At 43.6% G+C, this 25,518-nt stretch overlaps 1 protein-coding gene across 4 annotated transcripts in view; it reads right to left on the bottom strand.

The window, feature by feature from the left end:
* Positions 1-25,518, bottom strand: part of LOC146861982 (phospholipid-transporting ATPase ABCA1-like) — a 3,104,259-nt gene that overhangs the window by 380,406 nt on the left and 2,698,335 nt on the right. For all 4 annotated transcript variants that reach the window (XM_085641135.1, XM_085641137.1, XM_085641136.1 and 1 more), the window contains exon 46: positions 19,942-20,076. In XM_085641135.1, the coding sequence (XP_085497261.1) occupies positions 19,942-20,076 (135 nt within the window). The remainder of the gene's footprint in view (positions 1-19,941; positions 20,077-25,518) is intronic.

The raw sequence follows: 25,518 nt of genomic DNA, 5'->3' as shown, positions 1-25,518 counted from the left end.
GCCTTGTCTCTCCAGCTGCCTTAATTGTCTCCCTGTATTTTTATTTTATTTTCTGTTTTTGCTGCTCTTTCCTGCCGCTGACACCTCGCGACCCCTCCCCCTGCCCATGCTCGCTCCCGCCTCCTAGCTGTATTGCCCTCACCCTTCCCTATTTAATGGCGGCCACTGTGGGAATGAAGGAGCTGGACCTCTGACCTCCAAGCCAGAGTCCCACTCTCTGCCCCGGCAGCTCCGCTGTGCTTTCGCCTGCCGCTTCCCTCGACACCTCCTTCTGTTAGGTTTTCGAGGTCCCCCTGCTCTCTGCCGGCGTCTCGCTCCCTGCTTGCCCCCAGCGTTATTGTGCTCATTGTGCTTTTTGTAGTATTATTGTAATTTCCTTGTTTCCCCAGTTGCATTTGTCTCACTGTGCTTATTGTAGTGTTATTGTAATTGCCTTGTCTCTCCAGCTGCCTTAATTGTCTCCCTGTATTTTTATTTTGTATTTTCTGTTTTCGCTGCCCTTTCCCGCTGCTGAGCCCCCATGGCCCCTTGCCCTGCCAAAGCCTGCTCCCACCTCCCAGCTGCGCTTCCCTCCCCCTTCCCTATTTAATGGCGGTCGCTGTGGGGACAACCGAGCAGGACCTCTGACCTCCTGGCCAGAGTCCCGCTCTCCACCCCAGCAGCTCTGCCGTGCTTTCACCTGCCGCTGACCTTGACACCTCCCCCTGGTAGATGTTCGAGGCCCTCCTGCTATCTGCCTGCATCTAGCTCCCCGCTTGTCCCCGTGTTATTGTGCTCATTGTGCTTATTGTAGTGTTATTGTAATTGCCTTGTCTCTCCAGCAGCCTTATTTGTCTCCCTGTATTTTTCTTTTCTTTTCTGTTTTCGCCACCTTTTACCACCGCTGACCCCTCACAGCGCCTCCCCTACCAACGTCCTCTCCTGCCTCCCAGCTGAGCTTCCCTCCCCCTTCCCTATTTAATGGGTGGTGCTTCGCAATTGCGCACAGCAGGCTCGTCTGCGCCAGTCCGTGACCCGTCCGCCACCAGCGCCAGGGACCCTGGATCTCCAAACAGGCACCCTCCTCACACTCAACCCCGGAAGAAACAACAACTGCCAGCTATCCACGCTGAGCACCACCCACAGACAGCTCTCCTGCCATCACTGCCGCCAGATCTTCAACACCACCAACACCCCCATGGCTACTACCCCCACACAGAACGCACAGAACGCCAAAACCTCTGAAACCCTGAGGTGCATCCTCCTAAACATGCGCTCCCTGCACAAACAAGCCGTTGAGATCTAGGACCTCCTTGACACTCTCTCACCTGACGTCGCCTTCTTCACAGAAACCTGGACCAACGCCTCCTACACTCCCGACATCGCCACTGCCATCTCTGACAGATGCAAGATCCAGAGGAAAGACCGCCCCAACTGCCCAGGTTCAGGACTCGCCATCACACACAAGAGCTCCCTCCGACTCTCCACACCCACCACGAATGACACCCTCTCCACCACTGAACTCCTCCACTTCTAGTTCCAGACCAGCCCTAGAACTACACTCCATGGCACCCTCGCGTAGAGACCCCCCCAGAGCTTGTGCCTCATTCGCCACAACCATCGCTGACCTCATTGCACCTCAGGCTATCGCCTCTATGGTCTACATACTCATCGGAGACCTGAACTTTCACCTCAACAACCTCAGCGACCCCAACTCCCCCACCCTCCAGGACAACCTCGTCAACATCGGCCTGAAACACCTCGTCACCGCACCCATCCACAATGCAGGACACACCCTAGACCCCATCTTCGCAGGAGGTAACAGCACCCACTTCAGCCACACCACGCAACCGCCCTAGACAGAACACTACTGCGTACACTTCAACGTCAACAAACCTGTCGCCCCTCAAAACCTGCATCGTGCCCTCCAAGAAGGAACTGGAACAAAATCACAGGAGAGCAGCTGAACTCTGCCCTGAACCGCCACGCCCCTACCACCTCAAATGACGCCAACCTCACAGCCAAGGAACTCCACAGATGGATTGACAACTGTGCAGACGAGCTCGCACCCTTACGCAACCCAGACACACAGCGCCCCAGGAAGGCAACCTGGTTCACCACCAACCTCCAAGAATCCAGACACACCTGCACACGTCCCGAGAAGAACTGGAAAAACAGCAGAACACCAGAAGACTGCACCACCTACAAGAACGCCATGACGATACACCACCAACGCATCAGATACACCAAAAGGACCAGCGAAACCACAGACATCACTCCCTCCGAGGACCTCTGCAACAAGCTTGGATCCTACTTCCGTCTGAAAATTAAGGACCTCTAGGATCACTTTAACGACCAAACACCCGACTCCAAAACCTCCTCCCTCTGCAGCAACACCAGCAGCCAGCCTACCGTCTTCTCCTGGACCCCAGTCACCACTGAAGACATCATCTCCACCATGAAAAGCATACACTGAGGGGCCCCCACATACCCCTGCCCTCTGCACATCTACCACAGAGCCACCATTGCCCCAGAACTACGTCACACCATCAACAGCACCTTCAAGATCGGCACCTGCCCCAATGACTGAAAAAGCACAGAAGTCAGACCCCTGCTCAAGAAGCCGTCAGTAGACCCCACAGACCTCAAGAACTGCCAGCCCATCTCCCTCCTCCCGTTCGCGGCCAAAGTCACTGAGAAGATCGTCAATGCTCAGCTAACAAAATTAGTTGAAGAAAACTCCATCCTCGACCCTTCCCAATCCAGATTCAGCAACAACCACAGCACCGAGACTGCTCTACTCGCCGCCACAGACAACATCCGTACCCTCCTCGACCTAGGTCACACCGTGGCCCTTATCCTGCTTGACCACCCTGCAGCATTCAACATCATCTCCCACTGCACGCTCTCCGCCAGATGCGCAGGCATACATAGAACCGCCCTCAACTGGATCCACTCCTTCCTCACCAACAGAACCCAAAGAATCACACTGCCACCTTTTCTATCCAGACCCACAGAAACCAACTGCAGAGGACCCCAAGAATCATTGATCAGCCCCACGCTCTTCAACATCTACATGGCCTTCCTCGCCGTTATCGTCAGACCGCAGTGACTCGGCATATTATTCTACGCCGATGACACCCAACTCATCCTCTCCCTCACCAAGGACCCTGTCACCAGCAGACTCAACTTTCAGGAAGGAATGAATGACGTTGCTTCCTGGATGAGAAGCAGCTATCTGAAGCTCAACTCAGAGAAGACAGAGGTCACATGGTGGCCCACTGCCCTCGACAGCGCTCCCACCCCCCGGACTATGTCCAAAACCTCGGCATCGTACTCGACCGCTCCCTCTCCATGACCCATCAGGTGAACGCTGTCACCTCCAGCTGCTACAACACTCTCCGCATCCTCCGAAAGACCTTCAAATGGATCCCCCCGAATCAAGGAAGAGCGTCACTCATGCACTCAGAACCAGCAGACTGGACTACGAAAACGCCCTCTACGCTGGGATTGACAAGTCTCTGCTTCAAAAGCTCCAGACCATACAGAACACCGCAGCCAGACTCGTCCTCGACATCCCTCGACACAAACATATCACCCACCACCTGCGCAACCTCCACTGGCTCTCTGTCGAAAAGAGAGTCACTTTCAAGATACTCACCCACGCCTAAAAATGCCTCCACAACACCGGACACCAATACCTCAACGAAAGAATGTCATACCACGTACGCAAGAGAAACATCTGTTACGCCGACCTCACCCTCGCCGAAATCCCGCACATCTGCAGAGCCAGAACAGATAGAAGAGCCTTCTCCTACATCACAGCTAAGACCTGGAACAAGCTCCCGATCGACATCAGACACTCCCACTCCCTGAACATCTTCAGGAGGACACTCAAGACCTGGCTCTTCGACGGAGCAGAGCTGCCTACCCCCCACCCAGTGGCTTGATACCCTCACTGGTGAGTAGTGCGCTTACCATTCACCTCACTGATTGATTGATTGATTGATTGATTGATTGAAAGATAACGATGTGTTTTTTTGGGGTGATTCATTTTCATCTCATTTGCAAGGCAGTGCATATCTAAGGCATCCAGAAGTCTTTGAAGACCTACTGGCATTTGACTGAGCAGGATGACGTCATCCACATATAGCAGAGAAGAGATGTGTTGGTTGGCTAATTTAAGAGCATGATTATTTACTTTGTTTAATACAGGAAGCAAATTGCTCATGTACAAGTTTAAAAGGGTGGGTGCTAAACACACCCCTGTTTGACACCTTGTTTCATGCTGATTTTTACAGAGACCGCGGAGTGTCATCCTAATTTTACTCCGGCCGATGTGCCGGAATAGAGCAACATGATGCCTTGTAATATTGGCTCTGGGATTTTTCAGGCTGTAAGTTTGATCCACAGTATATGACGGTTGACTCGGTCAAAGGCTTTTATTGTAGACCACCAGGTTGTCTATAGTTCCGGCCTGTAATCTAAACCCAGTTTGGTTGAGGGAAAGTAGGTTGTTTGTCGTTGCCCAATCTTGTTAAATCCACGAGTAGTAACAAGGCAAAATATGTTTCCTCTATGTCCAGTAGTGCAATATGCCTGTAACTGTCTGGAAGCGAGATGGGTCCTTTTTTCATAAATATGATGAAGAATCGAGCCTTGCCAGGATGGTGGCACTGTGTGCTGAAATATGCATTTCTTGAATACATTTTCAATTATGCCTCACCAGAAGTCGATACCTAATATAGCCTCTGCTATACCTCTGGGGACTCCCTGGACTTTGTGCACTCACACATTAGCTTACTTTGGTATAGTATATACAGATCCAGCTGCCTACATTGGTGGATCAGCAGTGGGGTGTAAAGGCTTGCATTTATTGGACTAACTTAGTCAACCTCTGATCACATGACAAGAATCTAAAAATTGCCTTTTGTGCAAAAATTTTTTGAATTGACTATTTTCCCCAAAACATTCAAAAGTCTTGCTAGGGCCTTGTGTTAAGTAGCATTGTTTAGATAAGTAAAAGTTACTGACGTTAGGGGGAATTATCATGTGGCTGAGGAGCTTGAACTCGCCCCTTACTCCAACCTAGAGGTTAGAGAGTTAATGCTTTTCTGTAAAGCTAAACAGATAGGATTTGGGTCCAACCCTACCAGGAGACAACTCCAAGAGTTCCTGGCAGGGCCTACAAGGGACCACCCTACAGAAGAATGTGAAGACCTTCAAGAAAATGGGGAAAGTAGTGAGGACGATGATCTTTTAGACCAACCACCTCAACTACTGAGGTAGAAAGGGAACTTTGTGTCCTACCCTCCACACCGAAGTTGTACACGGGCTGGCTTCTACAGAGGTAGGGCCAACTCCATACCAGACAGTGAGGACAACTTTACTGACTAGGATCTCCTTTTACTAAGGATGACCAAAAGACTAGACCTAGAAACTAGGCTCCTAGCTCTAGAACAAGAGAAGGCAGAGATAGGCATAGGACCCATCAATGGCAGCAATTTAAAAAGTTTTGAAAAAGAAGGATTCTATCATCCTAAAATCCCCAAAGGGATTGTCCCTAAATTTGAGGATTGTGATGACATCACCAAGTGGTTCACTGCCTTTGAGAGGGCCTGTGAAGCCAGGGAAGTGAGGAAATCTCACTGGGGTGCATTCCTTTGGGAACTGTTCTCTGGTAAGTGCAGATACAGACTTCTGACCCTTCGTGGGGCAGAAGCAGAGTCCTATGAACTCATTAAGGTCACCCTGATTGAGGGATTTTGACTCAGTACTGAGGAGTATAAAATTAAGTTCAGGGGGGCTCAGAAATCCCAGAGTCAGTCCTGAGTGAAATTTGTAGACTACTCAGTAAAGACACTAGGTGGCTGGTAGACTGGAAGTAAAGTGCAAGATGTTGATGGTCTTTATAATTTGTTTATGAATGAACACATTTTAAGTAATTGCATTAATGAAAAGTTGCATCAGTATCTGGTAGACCCAGGTCCAATTTCTCTCCAAGAATTGGTAAAGATGGAATACCACTGGGTCAAGAAAAGGCTGACCAAGATGTCCACTAGGAGTGACCAAAAGAAAGGGGTTGCAAATCCTCCCCAGGGGAAAGAGGGTGAGCATCCTAAAGATAAAAGTATGGAGTCCCAGGTAGCCCCCCAAAAACATGTCTTGGAGGGTGGGCCTATAGACACCTCACAACCTAAAACTGAGTACCAAGGTAAGAGTTGGGATCCCAACAAGGTATGGTGTCACATCTGTCAAAAGGCAGGACACCACACCAAGGACCACAGCCGTGCTAAAAAGAAGGCCCTTGTGTAGCTTCAGGGGTTGCCAGTGTAGCCTATGGGGCTAGTCCCTCAGATGAGGAATTCCACTGGAAAGTGGACCCAAAAGGAGAGCTTCAGTCGAAGTGGCATCAGAGATGGTGACCCCTGTACCCCATTGGTCAGGGTACCCCCCTTGCTTGTCACCCAAGAACACTGAATAAATATGGGAGAGCTGCCCAGCAACTCAGATCCCTGACTGGAAACAAGAAGAAGAAGGACTGCCCTGCTGAATCCCTGGTCTGTACCAAGAAGGGTTGAACTCATGAGGACTGCACCTGATGCACACTCTGGGCTTCAAGAGTAAAATCAGAGCTTCTGGACCCTTGGATGGTGTTGTGGACCCTCAAAGTCCCAAAAGAAACATTTGGAGAAGAAGGACTGGCCTGCTGGACCCTTGTACTGGACAAGAGAGGAGGGCACTCATAAGGACTGCACCTGCTGAACTCACATGGTTTCACAACAAAAGGACTTTGCCTGTCTTAAAGGATAAGGAGTGGACTCCCTCATCAGCAATAGGTAGAAAAGTGCAGAAAAGGCTATCTGCAACATTAAAAACAAGGACAACTCCAGCTAACAAGCTTTGCCTAGATTTTACTTGGATTGAGCAGGTGTATTGTAGGAGTTGTAGTCCCAGACCCCAGGAGGCAAACCATGGCTTCTGAACCCTTGGCTGGTGTTGTGGACCACTTTCCTGGACCAAGAAACATTTTTATATTGCGGGTGGCCTGATCACTTGACTTTGTCTCAGTCCAGTGCGACCTTTTTTTTTTTATCCCTTTGAGCGCTATTGGCTTTTAAGTGCTAGTTTTACTTTGAATCTTTAAAAATTCATATCTCCGCTTCCCTACATTGGGTTTTTGTCATTTTGGTGTTGTTTTAATCATAAACATATTTCCTATGTTTATAAATTGGTGTTGGATTTTTATTGTGTGTTGTGTCTCATTTATTTACTGTATTGCTGTTTTTAAATGGTTTATGCAACTGTCTTCTAAGTTAAGCCTGTCTGACCGCAGTCAAGCTACCAAGATTTGAGCAAGGATTACTTATTGAGAATTTAACTGGACCTTATTTGTGATAGTGGTGGTATAACTAATAGTGGTGGTATAACTAGCTGGAGGTACCTATCTGCACTGACTAATAAACCACCTTCCAACAGATGGGAATCCCAGAGGGTTTTATGAAGCTTATAATTGCCCTATACACTTTCAAATGGTGCCACATCATGCTTGGAGACAGGCATGGCATTACACCAAAAATAGATACTAGGAAATGCTTGCAACAAGGGTGCATATTGGCCATCACTGGCACTTTATGCAAAGGATCGAGGGGAAGAGATTGCGTTCTATTTGTACATTAAATACTGATTGAAGCACTACGACTGGAACTGGGCTTAATTAGGATATTTATAAGGGTTTGGCAGCTGTAATTCATTGGGGTTATTGTCTGATACACTCAAATTTGGACACTCTCAGGAAGCTATTAGCTACGGAATGTTTTACATCTTCAAAATGAGGTGGTACATTAGTAACAATTGTTTGTTATGCACTTAAGCACTTTAACCTCAATAAAGAAAGCTTACTAAATTTGAGCTATTATCAACGTAAAAATTATTTGAAAGTATTCATGAAAAATAGCTCGATGGAAAATGATATTAGACTGTGGTAAGAAGCAGAGGTTAAGTGAAGTGGTTCAGTCTGGTTGAGTGCAGTACCACAACCCTACAAAGCTGGAATTTAGAACACAGAGTTTGTAGATGTATATTATTGTGCAGGTTAAACTGTTTGTCTCTTACTAGTGTGACTGGTGCTTGGTGGCATGTAAAATGGGAGAACATAATATGCACTATATGTAAAGAAGTCGCACAAACGTTAGAGCATGTTTTTTGTGTACTGCCCTTAAAACATCTTCATATAACATTTTTAAATAGTTTTTTACAAAAACTGGGACCAGAACAACGAAAACAGCAAATCAACTGCTGTATTATCAAGTAAATGAAATGATGTGCTGTAAATTCTTTACATTTTGTAACTCTCTTATAAATCTGTATTAAGAGATTACATTAATTATAAAACCAATGGGGGTGCTGTAAAATGTTAAACCTTTCTCTTTTTCATACGTATTGAGTCATGAAATGTTCGTCTTTTATTGTTGATATCACTGTAGCTGTAAATCTTTAATAAACTTGAGTTTTAATTATCAGCACATAATGTGCATAAAACAGGATTTTAATTCTTGTCATATTTATTGAATAGTAGCTTAGTGCATTCACAGTGTTTATACCTCACAACTCTGGATGTCATTTTAGATAGTCATGGCACTGAAAGTTAAAAGTCATCTGTGGACTGCAGCACTGATTGTTGTATCCACTAGTGTGGCAAAGAAAAAATGGCTTCAAGCATACCAATATAGCCTGACAGTTGTAGTTTAAACCGGCAGCCTATCCTCTCAAAATTATCCTTTTGACAGGGGAAAAGTTTCTTTTTAAATACTGATAAGCCACCCCTATGTAGGCTTTCTGCCCCACAAGGTAAGGTGCATGGTATTTAAATTTTGGACATGTAGAAATGTAATGTTGCCTTGTCTCTCTAGCGACAAGCCCCCAAAGGCAATTTTCTCTAGATTAGGACGAGCTAAAAAATACAATTTTTAATATTTATCGAAAATCCAGGTTAATGGTGAAGTCAGATGTTTAAAAAATACTTAGGAAAGGTAACTTTTAGAAACTTACCTTTTCCTCTTTGAATCTTCTGGTGTCTAATTTGCATTAACCTCATAGCAGTTGACCAGATAGTCCTTGACCTTAATGAGGTATGACAACTGCTCCCAGAGCAGAAACAATGGACTAGTGGTGGGGAGGCGTTATATTTCACTTGCAAAAAGATCAGTTAGGGCGGAAAATCGAACTTCATTAACTTGTAAAAGACCTGCCCTTTCACAAGTAAATGTAAAGTGAGACCTGGGGGAGGCAACCTTCCTTTTCCCAGTCAGGCTGGCTCTAAACCTAGTGGAGAGGAGCTGACTCAGGACCTCATTGAGTACAAACGAGGGGGCTATAAATTTCTCTGGGAACACCTCTGGGCAGGCAAACAGGCTCTGCACAAGGAAGAAAGAGTTTTCTAATCTGCCACTTTAGGAGCAAGGCGCACTGTGAGATTGGTTGTGCTATGGCAATCAGGAACTGATGAAAAAGTAGGTAGGGAGGCCCCTGGGAGCTTTTTATTCCATTGGATAGGGTATCACCCCCACCCATTACCTAGTGCAACCATAAATGCGGCACCCCAAGGCACCCTCCCCAGAATACCTTCTGGGCTGTGTATGAACACTGTTATGGAACACTATGGAAGGGCTCTATTCTTCAACTAATGTCACAGTTGACTGATTATTTTCTGAGGGGTCAGATGGATGCCCTCCTTTTTGAAAAACACTAAAGATGTCTTGAATCTATTGAAAGATATGATTTTTGATACAGACAAAGTGATATTCATCAATTTGGACGTTGAATTCCTGTATAGTAGCATCCTTCAGGAAGCCACATTGAAAGTAATAGATGAGTAATTCTCAAACAAGAGCTGGGATTGAGCACACATGGCCCTGACTCTAAACTATTTTTAATATAAAGGAGAGTTCTTTCTACAGGTACATAGGGCGTCCTTGGACTGTACATTTGCCCCAAGTCTGGCATGCATATATGCACATGCTTTGAGGGTAGAGTGTGAGATACTCATCCTTTTTGCCCTGATCACCACCATTTTTTGACTAATGCTGATGGTTACTGACTCGAAAGGTACCCCATGGGCTCTGCTGACCAGACCCAGGACCTGTGCTCCGTTTAAAAGATATATGGTAATTAGGTGAAATTATTGGAATGATAGCCTACCTGGAAGCCCTTAGTACATTGCAGGGCATGTAAGTTTAAAGGCTCTGTAGATTTAATGCACATAAGTGCTCACTGCTGTTTTGCTTGCTGTCATTTTATATGCAGCCTGACTTTGGTGGCTGTTTTTAAATTAAAATTATATGCAAATTCCACTTTGGAATTATAGGTACTTTCAAAGTCTTACACTACCTTATTTACACATATAGGTCACCCCCAAGGTATACCCTAGTTACCCCCAGGGTAGGGTGCCATGTAGTGTAAGCAGGCACATTTTAAAATATGCTTTATATTCCCGGGTAAGTGAAAAACTGCCAATTTCGTTTCCCCCATTGTTGCACATTGTCTCCATAGGCTAAAATAGGAATACTTTAATAACGTATAACTATTGACAGGAGTGAACTAAATAATAATTCAAAGGATTAAAAGAATAGTTACCATAAACCAAACAACTTGCCAAGGTTTTGTTTTATTATAACTATTACTGAAAAGGAGAAACAGAACTTGTTTTTTCCGATGTGCCAAAATTCAACTTTCTAACAGCCTTTCCTGATTGGCTAGCCTCTGACAGGCTGAGCCACACTGCTCTGATGAGATGTGATGGGGCCTGCATAGAGACAAAGGACATGTCGTGGGGGGAGATCTACAGGTGGCATGATGGGGGTGGAGTTGTAAAACTGGTCTCAAGGAGGAAATGACAGTCAGGACAGGGCACTGCCTCAAGCCTGACAGGAGCCCCAATAATTAAATTAGCAGAGGGGCTGGAAGGAGAGTGTTAGGGAATGTCAGATCTTAACCTCCAGGAGAGAGATCTCCATTTTAGATTCTGTCAGACAGTGATTTCTTGGTTAAGAATATGCCACACTTTGAAGGAAGCTGTTATACTGCCATATCAATACTTCAATATACTTACTTTTTTTGTCGATAGTCTGTTGCACAATATTTTTCATTTAAGTATTTTACATAAAAATGTATGTAAACTCTATATTTTTAGAAAATATTTTTGACACACAATTCTAGTGTCACAATATTGCCATTCTCAATATTCTGTCATGTAATCATCTGAAGCACTGCAATTCTGTAGACAATGTCCCTGGACAACAGTCTTTCAAACTTTCAATACCAGTGCAGATTTTCTTCTGGGAGAATGGAAAGGTACAAACATACCTTTGAGCTTTTTGTGGTAGTTGTAGCAGCTGGTGCCAAATAATTACCACAAGGATCAGATTATCCCGCACTTTCCCAGTCTCCCCAAAGGATATTTACTTAGCGCTTGAAATACACCAACAGAGGGTGTAAGAGTTGTAGAAAACGGACAATCTAAGGGGCATATTCACAAGGGCTTTATTTTTTGTAATTTTAAAAAAAAAAACATTTTTATTAAATTTTCAACTTACAAGGGATTTATCTCTGCTTTTTTTGCTTACAAAGCCAAAAAAGCGGAGAGAAAACCAGCACCCTCTTTACAAGAGGGTGCTAACATGCATAATCGCATGTTAGCACCCTTTTTCCCAACGCCTCACTTTGCATCTCCAATGAGATGCAAAGTGGGCATTACTGGGCGTACCCAAGATGGACTACCTTGCAAATATTGCTGATGTTTACATCGCGATATTTACAAGGCAGCCCACATGATTTTAGCACACATTAGATTTTGGCGAAAACGGCAGTTTTCACCAAAATCTAATGTCTGCTAAAATCCTGACTTAGCCATCCCTAACATAGGGAGTGGATTATGCTGATACGACTCTGTATGTCGTATCAGCAAAGTTATCGCCCTTTTGCAGGGAACATCACTGGAAAACCAGCGATGTTCCCTGCAAATGGGCGATAACCTCGCTATCTCTGGAATTTTTGTCGCCCTGGAGTAGCGAGTTGTTAATAATGCGCTACCAGGGCAATAAATACCAGAGATAGCCTGCGATAATATAATTATCGCTAAGCACGGACAGTGATAATTATCGCTGGCCGTTGTTAATATGCCCCAAAATAGCCCATTACACTGGAAAGCACTTAAGAGTGGTATTAAGATATCAGGAAATAACTGCTCCTTTAGTCTGGAAATTGTACCAGGAGGCAGTTCTGAGTGTGAGTCCAACAATGCATTTGATCCTTCATGAAATACTGTGAAAGAGGAGTCTTTGGTAGCTTTAGGAAATGCTGCCTAACTATTGCCGAAAAGTAGGGAGAACACACACACACACGCACGTGCGTGCACCCACACACACTCTTACACATATGTGCCTCTGCCCTAAACAAAAAAGTTGAGATATATTGGATGTCTAGGGGCATATTAACAAGGGCTTTATCTCCGCGTTTTTGCCTTTAAAAGCCAAAGAAGCGGAGAAAAAAATATCACCCTATCAACAACAGGGTGCTAACATGCAAAATCGCATGTTAGCACCCTTTTTCACTAAGCTTCTCTTTGCATCTCTAATGAAATGCAAAGTGGGCGTTCCAGAGCAAAATATTAGGAGAAATGTCGCTAAGCGACATTTCTCCTATTATCAAGCTTCACGCTAACCCTGTTAGAGACATAAAAAGCAGCGCTAACCACGGTTAACGCTGCTTTTTTACGTCTGCTAATTTTCAGACTTAGCCATGTAATCCAATGGGAGGTGGATTAGATAACTAAGTCCACCTATGGCTATCAACAAGGATATCCCTATCCTTGTAGTTTTATCGCTGCATCACCAGCGATAACCTCCCAAAATGCCGCTATCGCTTTATTTTTTATCGCCTTGGCGGTTAGCGTTGTTAATAATGCGATAACCAGGCGATATTAGCCAGCGATAGCGGGCGTTAAAAAAAATAATGCTAAGCGCCCTTAGAGTTAATTTTCCCTGTTCCTTGTTAATATGCTCCAGAGTGATAGAAAGGGAGTCAGTATGCCAATTAATTAAACATCTAAAGAGACATAAATAGGAGCTGCCATGCCTTAGCATCCCTGCACATATGCAGCATGGTCCTTAATTCCTGAACAATCTTTAAAGGTGCGGCTGTCGAGATTGCTCATTGTGCACAGTTTGGTGCACACTGAACTACGTAGGACTCCCAAATTGTTCTTGAATTGAGCCCTTGGTTATCTTGTGTTATGATGAAATGTTACCGGAAGCGGCAATTTTTCCAATCAATAATATGACAAAACAGTACAAAGTGTTTTATATTTAAAAACAATACAAAGATACAATGGGTAGTGCAGTGTCAATTACTTCAGTACAGCATTGAACCCAAACTTATTTTCTGGGATAGATGGCTTGAGAAGGCAATCAAAACATAACTTTCTCCATGTCTATAAAGTTGTCGGACATAAACCCTAAGACTCAAATTGATGTGTTTTGTACACGCTCTATTTAATTATCCATCGGTGCAGTTCTACAATGTCAGTCCTTTCTCTCCCGTATTAATTACTGTGAATGATGATAGAGTGGTTCGCTCCATTGCTTAATTAACAGCATATGTATGATATACAGCTAAAAACACTATAGGAAATTAAGACGGATTCGGATAATTGGCTGAATGATCTATATTGTGACGCCGTAGTGCAGTAAGATAGGTAGTGTAGTAGCAAACACGGGAAGAAGTTTAGTCTAGCCCTAACTTTAGAAATAGTGCTGTGTACCCTATGGAAGGTCCAAAAAGCCCTCCACCACTGAAGGCAAAAATAAACTATAGCAAGAAATTATTCACGATGTGGGCTAGGTGTAATTCACCCACAAATTATCTGTATTTGTTTTGTTGCATTTATTCTAAAATGACAGCATGATAATTGCAACATTTATATGATTTTACAGCGAATGGCTTGACAAAGTATTTGAGTATTTGCCTTTATTCAGTCATTCGGCTGTGCATTAAAGGTCTGAGAAATAGTTCCATAAAGCTAATAATAATAATAATAGTAATAAATATATATATTAACAAACAATGGTGACCCGTTAGAGATGCCTCCCTTTCGTGTCGCCAGACGTGTTTCGTTTAATACTTCCTCAGTAGCCCATCCAGGGGCGTGTCATTGTTTTAAATTATGGGAGGAGACCCACCGCAACATGCACCTTCCGATGAAAGCCACTGAAGAAGTATTATACGAAACGCGTCTGGCGACACGAAAGGCTGCTCCATTTTACTAGCTGTATGAACTGAGCCCATACCTTAAATAAAGGCTGGTAACTGTGGAGATGCAGCGTCGGTAAATAAGGACACTTCGGCATATAACTTATCAAGGCAAGTTTTATTTGCACTTCACCAAGCGACGGGACGCATCCGCCCGCTCGCTCTACTCGCGGCTTACTGGCGCGAACTCGCGCCTCTACCCAGCATGCACTGGGGCGCTCTGGAAGACTAGAGCACATCGCTACATATCTCCCCCTTTTAAACCTTATCAACACAAAACCTTACGATGGACCAACAATACACAGTCTTACTTGCTTTGCGTGTCAAAGTCCTCAAACCTTCTAGGCATCTTGATCACTCTGCCCGACCTCGTACAGTTCTGTCCTTGCTCCGGAGCCCCTCTTATCCCTCCCGCTGGGGACTCTCTTCTGGCTCCCACCTCTCCTGTCCAACCGTCTTCCTTAACTTGAGCCTTTACGTTCGTAGATTGAACCTGTCTGTTTGTTTCCCCTTCGGCGCTTCCCTTAGCAACCTTCTGACTCTCTCCATTCCTTCTAGGTGAGGTTGGCCCTTGCTCTCTGACCTCGGGGCCTTCTTCTCCTTCAACCTCACCTCCTTCGTCTTCGCCAGGCGTTCTTCTGTCCTCAGGATCTTCCCACTTCATGATTATATTGCATTTCGCCATTCTGTCCTGCGACCACACTTTCCCATCGCTCAGCAAGGCCGACCTGGCGTACGCTTCTACCACTTGTAGGGGAGGACTGAATTTGCTCTCTCCTTTCCTCTTTAGGGTAGCATGTTTCACTCTTACCCATTCCCCTTTCTCTAGATTTACCTCCTTAGTGTTGTGTCGTTTGTTGTAGTATTCTGTGTACACGGCTTGTGCCTTGTCCAGGTTGCGCCTCACCACCTCAGGCGACCATTTACTTTGCACCAATAGGTGTTTCCATGCCACATTGTCCTTCGTGAAAGGTTCTCGCCCTCGTAGGATCTTGAACGGGCTGTACCCCGTGTTGGTCGGGGTGATACGGTACGCCCACAGCATGCGTTGGAGTTCCTTCTCCCAGTTTAACCCCGCGCTTATTGCAGCTTGTATAGATCCCATTATCACCCGGTTGAACCTTTCTACTTGTCCGTTTCCCGCTGGGTGATAGATTGGGGTGTGTTTCACCTCTATTCCATTCCTGGACATGAAGGCATTCCATTTCTCCGACACGAACTGTGGGCCGTTGTCACACGTCATCACTTTTGGTATTTCTTCCCTTATGAACGTGGCCGTGAGAAACGCTAACACGCTCTCAGTGTCTGCTGTATCGCATACGTCCACTTCCTGACATTTGGAGTACCTGTCCACCACTGCTATGACGTACTTGGGTGCACCTTCCGCATTCAGAACAGTGCATTGTGCAGCACACATAGAAACATCCAAAGGCCATTGTTTGTTTAAGTGCAGGTAGGTGACCCTTCCTGCAAATAAACAATCAACTTAAAAAAATGACGTTTTGCAACTTCTTTGTGTGCTGCATTAAGCAGCACACATAGAGGTTTCAAAATGCCTTTTCAGATTGTTTATGTGCAGGAAGAGACACTTTCCTGCTCATAAACAATCTTCCCCTACAACACAGGCACCCGTGCACTAGGGTACAATTGTGTCTGCATTGGCATTAGGCAGCTGAAATTAGTGCAATTGCAGGGGAACATGCAGGGCTGCACCGTATCATTGTAAATACAGTGCAGCCCTGCTAATTCCACGCTCTGCCACTTCATCGTAAATATGCCCCTCAAAGTGTTAAGAGTAAAAAAGGTTGAAAGCCAAAGATACAATGAACGATAATACAAATCTTTTACATTTAAATACTGGAAAAAGTAAAAAATGTATGAAGGCAGTATAGCAAGGATAATTGTTTTAACATGGTGTAGATTGTTTTTGTTTTAAATTGTATTTTACTATTTTTATAGTGTACTTTTATGGCTCTTTCGAAATGGCTGAGTAAAGATTATTATGAAATATGAAAAACAAGTAGTCAGTCAGCCTAAATAATGTTATATCATTTAGCATAAACAAAATTTTACAAATTATCAAGGACATGCAGGATAAAATCCAGGTGAAAATCGAAATGCTGAGAAAAATGGTGAGCAATCGCTATAAAAAATGTATATTGTTTCATGTGCATATCATCTGGGGTTCAACCTTTCGCTACTCGAGGGAAATTGTTTCATCATAGTGAAGACCAGAGGGGGCGAGTGTAGACACTTACACAGATGAAAAATAGAACAGAGCGAGAATCTCGACTGGAACCTAGCTCCGGAGGGATGGAGCCAGATGCTAGTTTCAAGTTTACAAAGAAACTTCTTCTCCGTGAAGATGTTTTGAAGGTTTTGGTTGAATGATGGAACCATGTGTGCTCTTTTCATAGTGTGACATTTCTTTGCAACAAGTTTGTGCAGTCATCATTTGGACACTTTTCTTTTCTGCAGAAAGCTGAGGAGGAAAGACTTTTAAACGAGACCGAATTGGATGCTACATTAATGTCTAATCCTGGCTGACGCTCCAACTCGGTTCCCCTGTAACTACTTCTCAGAATATTTTCTTGGATCCCAGGTATGCGTGTAGTGGTATGGGGTGGGCATGTAGACATAGGCAAACTGGCAACCAAAATCAGCCTTGGCAAAAATGTTCAAACCAGCCCGCTCCCTTCCTCCTCCCTCATCTCTCTCACACTCTCTGGGGCATATTATCAAGACAGGCGATAAAATTATCGCTGCTTTAGAGGCAGAAAACTGCCGTTAAAACGGCGATAATGGGCTTGATAATATGCTCTCTGGAATTCCAATTGAAGCCCATGTTAGATGTGAAGGACATCTAACATGGGCTTTAATTGGAAATCCATTGAGCATATTATCAAGCCCATTATCGCCGTTTTATAAAGCGCCGATCATTTTATCGCCTGTCTTGATAATATGCCCCTACATCTCTCCCTAGTTTAGTCTTCCCTCCATCTCTTCCAAAGCACCTGCTGTGCCTGATGCACTCGGCCTTGGGGAGATGAAGAAAGATGAAGGCCCAGTTGCACCCTCTACCATAAAAAACTGGCCTCCAATGGCTCCGACCCACCAGGGAAACACCCCATGAAATAAATGGGCACACCGGATTAAGATGTTTTACTGAACACAGTCAAAACCAGTGTAATGTTCCATGTATCATGAGACGACAGGGAGATGACTGGGTGAGTCAGCTGCCTGTGTCTCACAGTTGGTTTTGTCCTGCGTGACGTCACACACAGGGGCGGTAAAAAAAATAAAGGCGTGGCCTGCGGACTGCAGTCTAGGGACTACAATAGTGAATGAAAGTGGTCTCCGTGTCATCTCTGCTGCAGCGTGGCACCTGGCCTACTGTGCAGCCAGGCCTCTACAACCAGTTCCCTAAGGTAAGGCATTTATTGGATGCAGTAAATATCTCACATTCAAATGTTGTATAAAACATGTGGAAATTGTATTTTCTGCACCAAGTTCTGTGTTTTCTTCCTTTTCTTGCACATTTTTCCACGCTCAATTTCAAGGAAGGTTTTTGGGGTGTGGTGCTTACCCCAATGCTAGAAATTCCAATACTTGTGCAAATCCATGTTTGCATAGCTGTTAGAATGTAAACCCCTGCCTGTAACCAGGCTGCAGCCAGGTGGGAAAATGAAAGAGTAGCTAACTGAACAGTTCGGTCCTACCAAGTGGAACTCAGTATGAGGTTCGGGAATGCTGGGCTAAAAAAGAATGAGGTCTGGGGTGGCAGGCAGAGACATTTGTCAGGTTGCATAAACCTTACAGGATGGGATGCCAAAGCTATTCATAAGGTTGTGCCAACCTAACAAGCCACGCTGAGTTTTAGACAACATAACTACAATTTTAGAGTGTCAGACAGGCCTTAGTCAAAGATTTGAAAAACACTTTGTACAACGAATCGCACATACTCTTTGTATGTCACCGAAAAGCCAAATTCGTTTAGATGTTAATTGTTTGTGAAAAGGACAGAGTCCTTGACAAACATACCAATTAGAATTTCATTTTTTGAGAGGGGCAGAAGTAATCTGAAACAAATACAAATTGTTATCTGGGTCGGATCATATGAATAGCACACCATTGTTTCTGTGATTTAATCTTGATTTTGTGAATAAGAAAGGAAAACGAAAACTGAAATAAAACAAACCATACAAGCTGCAGCGGAATTACGTTGAGAGCAAAAGGGCAGGGGCTACTACATGGGCGTATGCTTGCCAGGGCCAAACTGGAGCCCAGTTTTGTCACAGGGGCGGTTTTGCAGCAGATTCACTGATTCACCCCATAACGGTTTATCTGGCATATCAACAACCATGTAACCTTGCAAGTGCAAAAAGGAGAAACTGTACTTTCTGTTCTGAAACTGTTTCCTTTCTCCATAGCTGTAGGCGTCTCTATTGTTTTCAATATCTAGTTCATATTCTATAACCTCATATTTCTTGTGTAAATCTTTCTGATGCTCTGGGGCCTACTACTGCGCTATACAATACAATAATAAATTATAGCCCTATAGTCCGCTGCTGCATCTATACCGGCCATTAAAGAACCGCTCCAGTGTTTTTGGCGAGGGCCTTTAACAAGGGAGCAGGCCTTTAATGGTCGGCATAGCCTAGCTACGGGGGCTATAAGGCAATTAGAACATTCCACCACTAGAGGACAGAATGTTCTAACTAATAAACAAAGGTCTCAGGGAGCAGAAGAGGATTTAAATCCCCTTGGGCTCCAGGAGGCCTTTGTTCACAGTGATAGCTGCAAACGACAAACATTGCAATGTTGGAGCCCCAGGCTTTATCAGCCATTAGAAGACGGGAGCACTACTTTGTCTTCAATGGAGCTCCCAACATCCCAATGTTCTAATATTGCGTTATAGCTTGCTGTTGCGGGCTATACCAGCAATTAAAGGCCTGTTCCAGCTTTAAAGGCCCGAGCCAAAGGATAGGGCCTTTAACAGGGGAACAGGACTTTAATGCCGGTATAGCCCAGCTAGGGAGAGCTTAAGACTATTAGAACATTCTGCCACTAGAGGAAGAATGTTCTAACAAATTAAACAAAGGTCTCATGGAGCCCGAGGCAAATAAAATCCCCTCGGACTCTGTGAGGCCTCTGTTCACACCAACAGCTGTGAAGGACAACATTGGAGTGCTGGAGATCCTGGCTTCTACCTGCCATTAGAAGCCCAGAGCACTCCATTATTTTAAATGGAGCTCCCAACACTACAATGTTCTAATAAACAATAAATGCATATATTGGCACCATCCTGTTACTGTAGGGATCTCAAACTTTTCGCAGTGCTGTCGTGTCTTGGATTTTCTGGCCTGTTATTGTTCCACGGGGAATCTTCCTATCCTATATATCTGGCCCTGGTTTTCATTTCTGTTCCCTTTTTGCCGCATTATGTGCAGGTTTGTCCAAGGAACTAAAATTACATGTGAACCAAAAAAATAACTTTTCTTCTGGACTAAATATCTCAGCCATACTTATAGAATTTCTGTCATTGACTGGGTAACATTTCTGTATAAAAACATCATTGCAGTCCCACACTGGAGCATTTAATCATCATTTATCACAATTCAAGTGAGCATATGCGAGCAAAATGGCAATAAATACCAGAAAAATTATCGGTGGGCATCCAATCAGAGCCATGGCTGTCGAAAGTTTACGCTTGTTTCCTCCACTGTACGTTCCAGCTGATTTGCTAGCATACTTGACCAGTCCTAATTTCTGGATGCCCCATTCAGCCACCTAGGAAACAGTAACAAGCCGTTTCAGATATAAATTAAAAAGCGCACATAAAACATAACTGCTCAGATAGCATTCGTATTGTGAAATACACAGAGTGACATAGAGAGATAAGGTAGTTGTGTGCTGATTATGCTCTGATTTATGCCTCCCACGGTCTTGGAATCAAGAAATTGAGTTTTCCGTGACACATTACATTATTGTCATCTGATTATTAAACTTTAAAGTTAATTACTATTGCTATAGTGCACTCCACAAAATTAATGGTGTCTAGGTGTTTATAAGGAATCGGATTGGCAGTGGATGAGAGAGGTCACCATTCTAATGCGAGCTGAAACTTAGCTCCTACACTCCTTCAAAAGAAGGAACCCAAGTGTACCCTTGAAACCTGGCTGGCTTCCACAGAAAATAAGTGCATGAGTTATGATATGTAACTATTGCAAGAAAATAAGAAAACATCTAAATAAACAGAATCTAAAAGACCAACCCAGTCTGAATTAGAAAGAGAAAAATGTTTCAAATAATATGCCTTAAATAGAGACAAATGTAAGTTGGTTCAAAGTTATTCAAGGTAAACTAACTTCCATAAACAAAAATACTGATGGTTGTCTTAATGAAATCAGTAAGACCAGTAAAAATGCAGAACAATGAAAATGACCCTAGATAGGATGCCAACAAGTCACAAAGACCATGGGAGTCTAACACACAAGTGTACTGAAAAATAGAATTTGCAATTACGTTTCCAGGGTTTCTTTTGTGAAACAAAGGGGCCATATACACAAGTTGGGCTATCATTTAAATATTGGTATTCAACAGCCCATTACCTAAGTACACATCTGACCAGACATGTAGCCCTGTACACTGCAGGATGTATTTCTCATTCAGATTAGCTACCAGAAAGGAATGTTGGGCACAGGGCAGCCCATCACAATGCTCTTATTACTGCTAGAACTACTGCTATAGGCTTGCTCTGTAAGAATTCCAGAGGCAGTCAACTTCTCAGCTATGCTGGGCTCCATAAAGCATTGGCCTGAGGTGTCTCCCAATTTATTTTATGTATTTTCACCTTTACCAGACAGGAGTGGTGGATCCTTACAAAAAGCTAATGGATAGAGTGCTCTGTTCTTTGTGCTCCTGCTTCATCTCCAAATATCTTTCATTAACAAAAAAACAGCTCATCCTTTGAAGTGCTGCATTTTGGATCAACTCCTTACTTCTCTCAGGGAGAGCATTGAGAGTTTCACTGAAGACAATGGAGAGGCTCAGGGTTAATGATGTCTGGTACAGACCTTCTGCTCCAACATTCTAAAGCTTATCTTTCTTTTTCTCCTTATTTATTTTGGAACATTCTGCACACAGTGGTTGGAGTGTTCTAATAGCTTTGTAGTTCTTATGCTCTGACCAATGGTTGTTAAAGGTCCATGCTCTTTTAGTAGACTATCACCTGCGGCTGGGTAGTATAACTCAAAAACAGGGCCTTTAACAGCCATTATAGCCTCAGCTATAGTGCCTGAGCACTGAGGAGTAGGTCAATGTTAGGAAAGTGGCGTAGCATAATTTTGCCTCCATCCTTCGCTTCTATCTTGGGCTAGGCTACACATATATATATATATATATTACCTACTGGCGGTCGCCAGTAGGTAGTTATAGTTAGGACCACGTTTCCATAGGAAAACCTCAACATTCTATTTTGAATAACTTTGGCGCCGGTCGACGAATCCTCGCGAATTTCTCAAAATAGGTGGGGCGCTACGCTCCGCTCCTACCCTGAAAGTCTCGGGGGGATCCGTCAAGCGGGGGCTGAGATAAAAGGGGGGTCCCAAAACGCGTTTTTCCCATGCATTTTTCCATAGGACCTTTAGAACGAGCTACAGCCCGAACGGCTGAACAGAATTACTCAAAATTTGGCAGAGAGGTAGTCCCTAGGTCAAGGAAGTGCCTTTTGTAGGTTTGGTGTAAATCTGTTCAGTAGATTATGAGAAAATAGCCTTTAAATCAATATATATATCTGAGCCCGCTTACGGTACGCTTACCGTACGCTTACGGTAAGCGTACGGCGGCGTGCGCGAGCGCGATTCTGATTGGCTGTTAGATCTTAGTAAACATTCGAATCGGCCGAAACCAGGAAGCGGCGGCCGCCATTTTGTGTATTTCACTCTGAAAAAAAAGAGTGAAAACAAGGAAAGGGGGCAATGAGGAGAGTTAAAGACCCCCTAACATTTGTAAGGGGGTCAAAGAAGGACAGAAAAGTACAAAAAAAACATTTATTGATTTTAAAAAAAATCATGGGGTACGCGTACGGTAAGCTTACGGTAAGCGTACGGTAGAAAAATAAAAATAGATAAATGAAAAGCAGATTTAAGAGTTTAGAAATTAGGGAGCTCTAAAAAGAGCTGTTGTGTTTATGAAGTCATTTTTTTAGTGGTACCTACAAGTAAGTACCGATGCAGAGTCTAAGGTTCAAGAGGAAGACTCTGTTCCCTTCATCATTGAAGTGCACACCATCTCCTCTATAAATGTCTTGCATGTCATAACGCAAGTTGTTGTGGTAAATGGCACCCATACCATAGTCACGGAGGAAAGCAGAAACAGATTTGTTGACGTGCTTTCTTGCTTTGTCAATCTGTGGACAGAAATGATTGGACCAGTTCCATTTTTGCCTTTGGCATATGTTGGAAAACACAAAGGCAGTTTTAGGGAAAAGTGTAAACAGTTGTGCAAAGGTGTCCTTCATAAGCATTTCCAGACCTACCCCAGTCAAAGTGCCTAGGTCATTGCCACCACAGTGCACTATTATGAGGTCAGGGTGTTGGATTTGAATGAAGGATTTCACCAATGGCATCAATTGGTGCCACTTTAACCCTCTCTGACCAATCCATTTAATGTCTACATTTGGCAAAGCAAGGTCTCTCACCATATCTGTTTTCTCTGCAAACTTTTCACTCCAGAAGACATAGCTGTGCCCTACAATCCACACTGTGAACATCTTCAAAGGAGAACTGGATGCACTCAGGAGGTGTCTTTCAGTAGAATGGCAATATGAAAAGAAAGACAGTTTGGAAATGGAGGCATACATATTTTTTTAAAACAAAAAGAACTGATTGGCTGTTTCATACCATTCTAGAATAAAAACTAGGCTGTATGTGAAAATTAATAGAAGCATGTTTTGTATTGGTACAAAAAAATGTGTAACCAAAGAACAGTACTATGGATTTGCTGTAAGGTTTGAAAAGTCAAGCACTCTTGCTCTGTGGAATTGAAACATTGTGTGTCGAACTTCTGACCTAACTGCACACAGCAGTGTTCCATGAGCTGTTGCTATGGTAGCAGGCAGAAGTCAAGTTGGGGGAAGGGTACTAGGCAGAAGTCAAGTTGGGGGCAGGGTACTTTTGGAAAAGGGTTGGTTTTCAACCAATAGAAATGTGTGATTACATTTGAAAAAAAGGGGGAAGCACTGAGATTTGAAACTTACATGTATATGTGTGGAAAAATAGAGGGAAAGTTTGCCATTATCTGGTTCTGCTGAGAGGAGAGAGGTGAACACAACAGAGATCCTGGCTCTGATAATCTGCTGTTTGAGTGTCACATTTCTTTCACAACTAACTAATTTTAAAGGTGAGTTTAGAGTTTGAGAGGGGATGTATGTGGTAACTTAAGAAATGAATAATAGAAATGGGAATTGTTTTTGTTGTAGTTACACATGGTGGTTTCATAATGTGACAGTGTGTAAAAGTGATTTACACTTGCCCCGAAAAAAAAAAGAGCAGTAAGTGTGCTTTCAAATTGGCAAAGAAATTTCGTTTTGGGACTAATGTGAAAACATGACTCTGTGTGCATAGAAGAATTATAGGCAGAGATTTATTGCGTCTTGCTCTGGTGATTTCACAGTTGCATTAGATGGAAAGGGGGAGCGAATTTTTTGGGGAAGAAGCAGAGGCTTAGCACACACCCATGTGCTTGCCATGTATAGTCATGCACAGTATTTAGAAGCCAGTGGGGTTTTCAGGTTTAAGTCTGTAATGCAAATACATTCAGCATCACTAAGGCTGGTTGCCCTTGGTGGAGTGTAGGCAGTCACAGAGAATGCACATGGTGGTGGTCTGAAAAAAAAACAGCTTGGACACGTGCAATTAAATAAATCAAAAATAGTGGTTTCATAATGTGTCAGTCTGTAAAAGTGATTTCAAATTGTAAAAAGAGATTTTCACTTGGCCCGAAAAAAAAAGAGCAGTAAGTGTGCTTTCAAATTGGCAAAGAAATTTCGTTTTGGGACTAATGTGAAAACATGACTCCGTGTGCATAGAAGAATTATAGGCAGAGATTTATTGCGTCTTGCTCTGGTGATTTCACAGTTGCATTAGATGGAAAGGGGGAGCGAATTTTTTGGGGAAGAAGCAGAGGCTTAGCACACACCCATGTGCTTGCCATGTATAGTCATGCACAGTATTTAGAAGCCACTGGGGTTTTCAGGTTTAAGTCTGTAATGCAAATACATTCAGCATCACTAAGGCTGGTTGCCCTTGCTGGAGTGTAGGCAGACACAGAGAATACACATGGTGTTGGTCTGAAAAAAAAACAGCTTGGACACGTGCAATTAAATAAATCAAAAATAGTGGTTTCATAATGTGTCAGTCTGTAAAAGTGATTTCAAATTGTAAAAAGAGATTTTCACTTGGCCCTAAAAAAAAAGAGCAGTAAGTGTGCTTTCAAATTGGCAAAGAAATTTCGTTTTAGGACTAATGTGAAAACATGACTCTGTGTGCATAGAGGAATTATAGGCAGAGATTTATTGCGTCTTGCTCTGGTGATTTCACAGTTGCATTAGATGGAAAGGGGGAGCGAATTTTTTGGGGAAGAAGCAGAGGCTTAGCACACACCCATGTGCTTGCCATGTATAGTCATGCACAGTATTTAGAAGCCACTGGGGTTTTCAGGTTTAAGTCTGTAATGCAAATACATTCAGCATCACTAAGGCTGGTTGCCCTTGGTGGAGTGTAGGCAGTCACAGAGAATGCACATGGTGGTGGTCTGAAAAAAAAACAGTTTGTACACGTGCAATTAAATAAATCAAAAATAGTGGTTTCATAATGTGTCAGTCTGTAAAAGTGATTTCAAATTGTAAAAAGAGATTTTCACTTGGCCCTAAAAAAAAAGAGCAGTAAGTGTGCTTTCAAATTGGCAAAGAAATTTCGTTTTAGGACTAATGTGAAAACATGACTCTGTGTGCATAGAGGAATTATAGGCAGAGATTTATTGCGTCTTGCTCTGGTGATTTCACAGTTGCATTAGATGGAAAGGGGGAGCGAATTTTTGGGGGAAGAAGCAGAGGCTTAGCACACACCCATGTGCTTGCCATGTATAGTCATGCACAGTATTTAGAAGCCAGTGGGGTTTTCAGGTTTAAGTCTGTAATGCAAATACATTCAGCATCACTAAGGCTGGTTG

The sequence above is a fragment of the Triturus cristatus genome, chromosome 2_2, assembly GCF_964204655.1.
Source record: "Triturus cristatus chromosome 2_2, aTriCri1.1, whole genome shotgun sequence".
In the NCBI taxonomy this organism is placed as follows: domain Eukaryota; kingdom Metazoa; phylum Chordata; class Amphibia; order Caudata; family Salamandridae; genus Triturus; species Triturus cristatus.
This window is presented reverse-complemented; position numbering and strand designations above follow the sequence as displayed.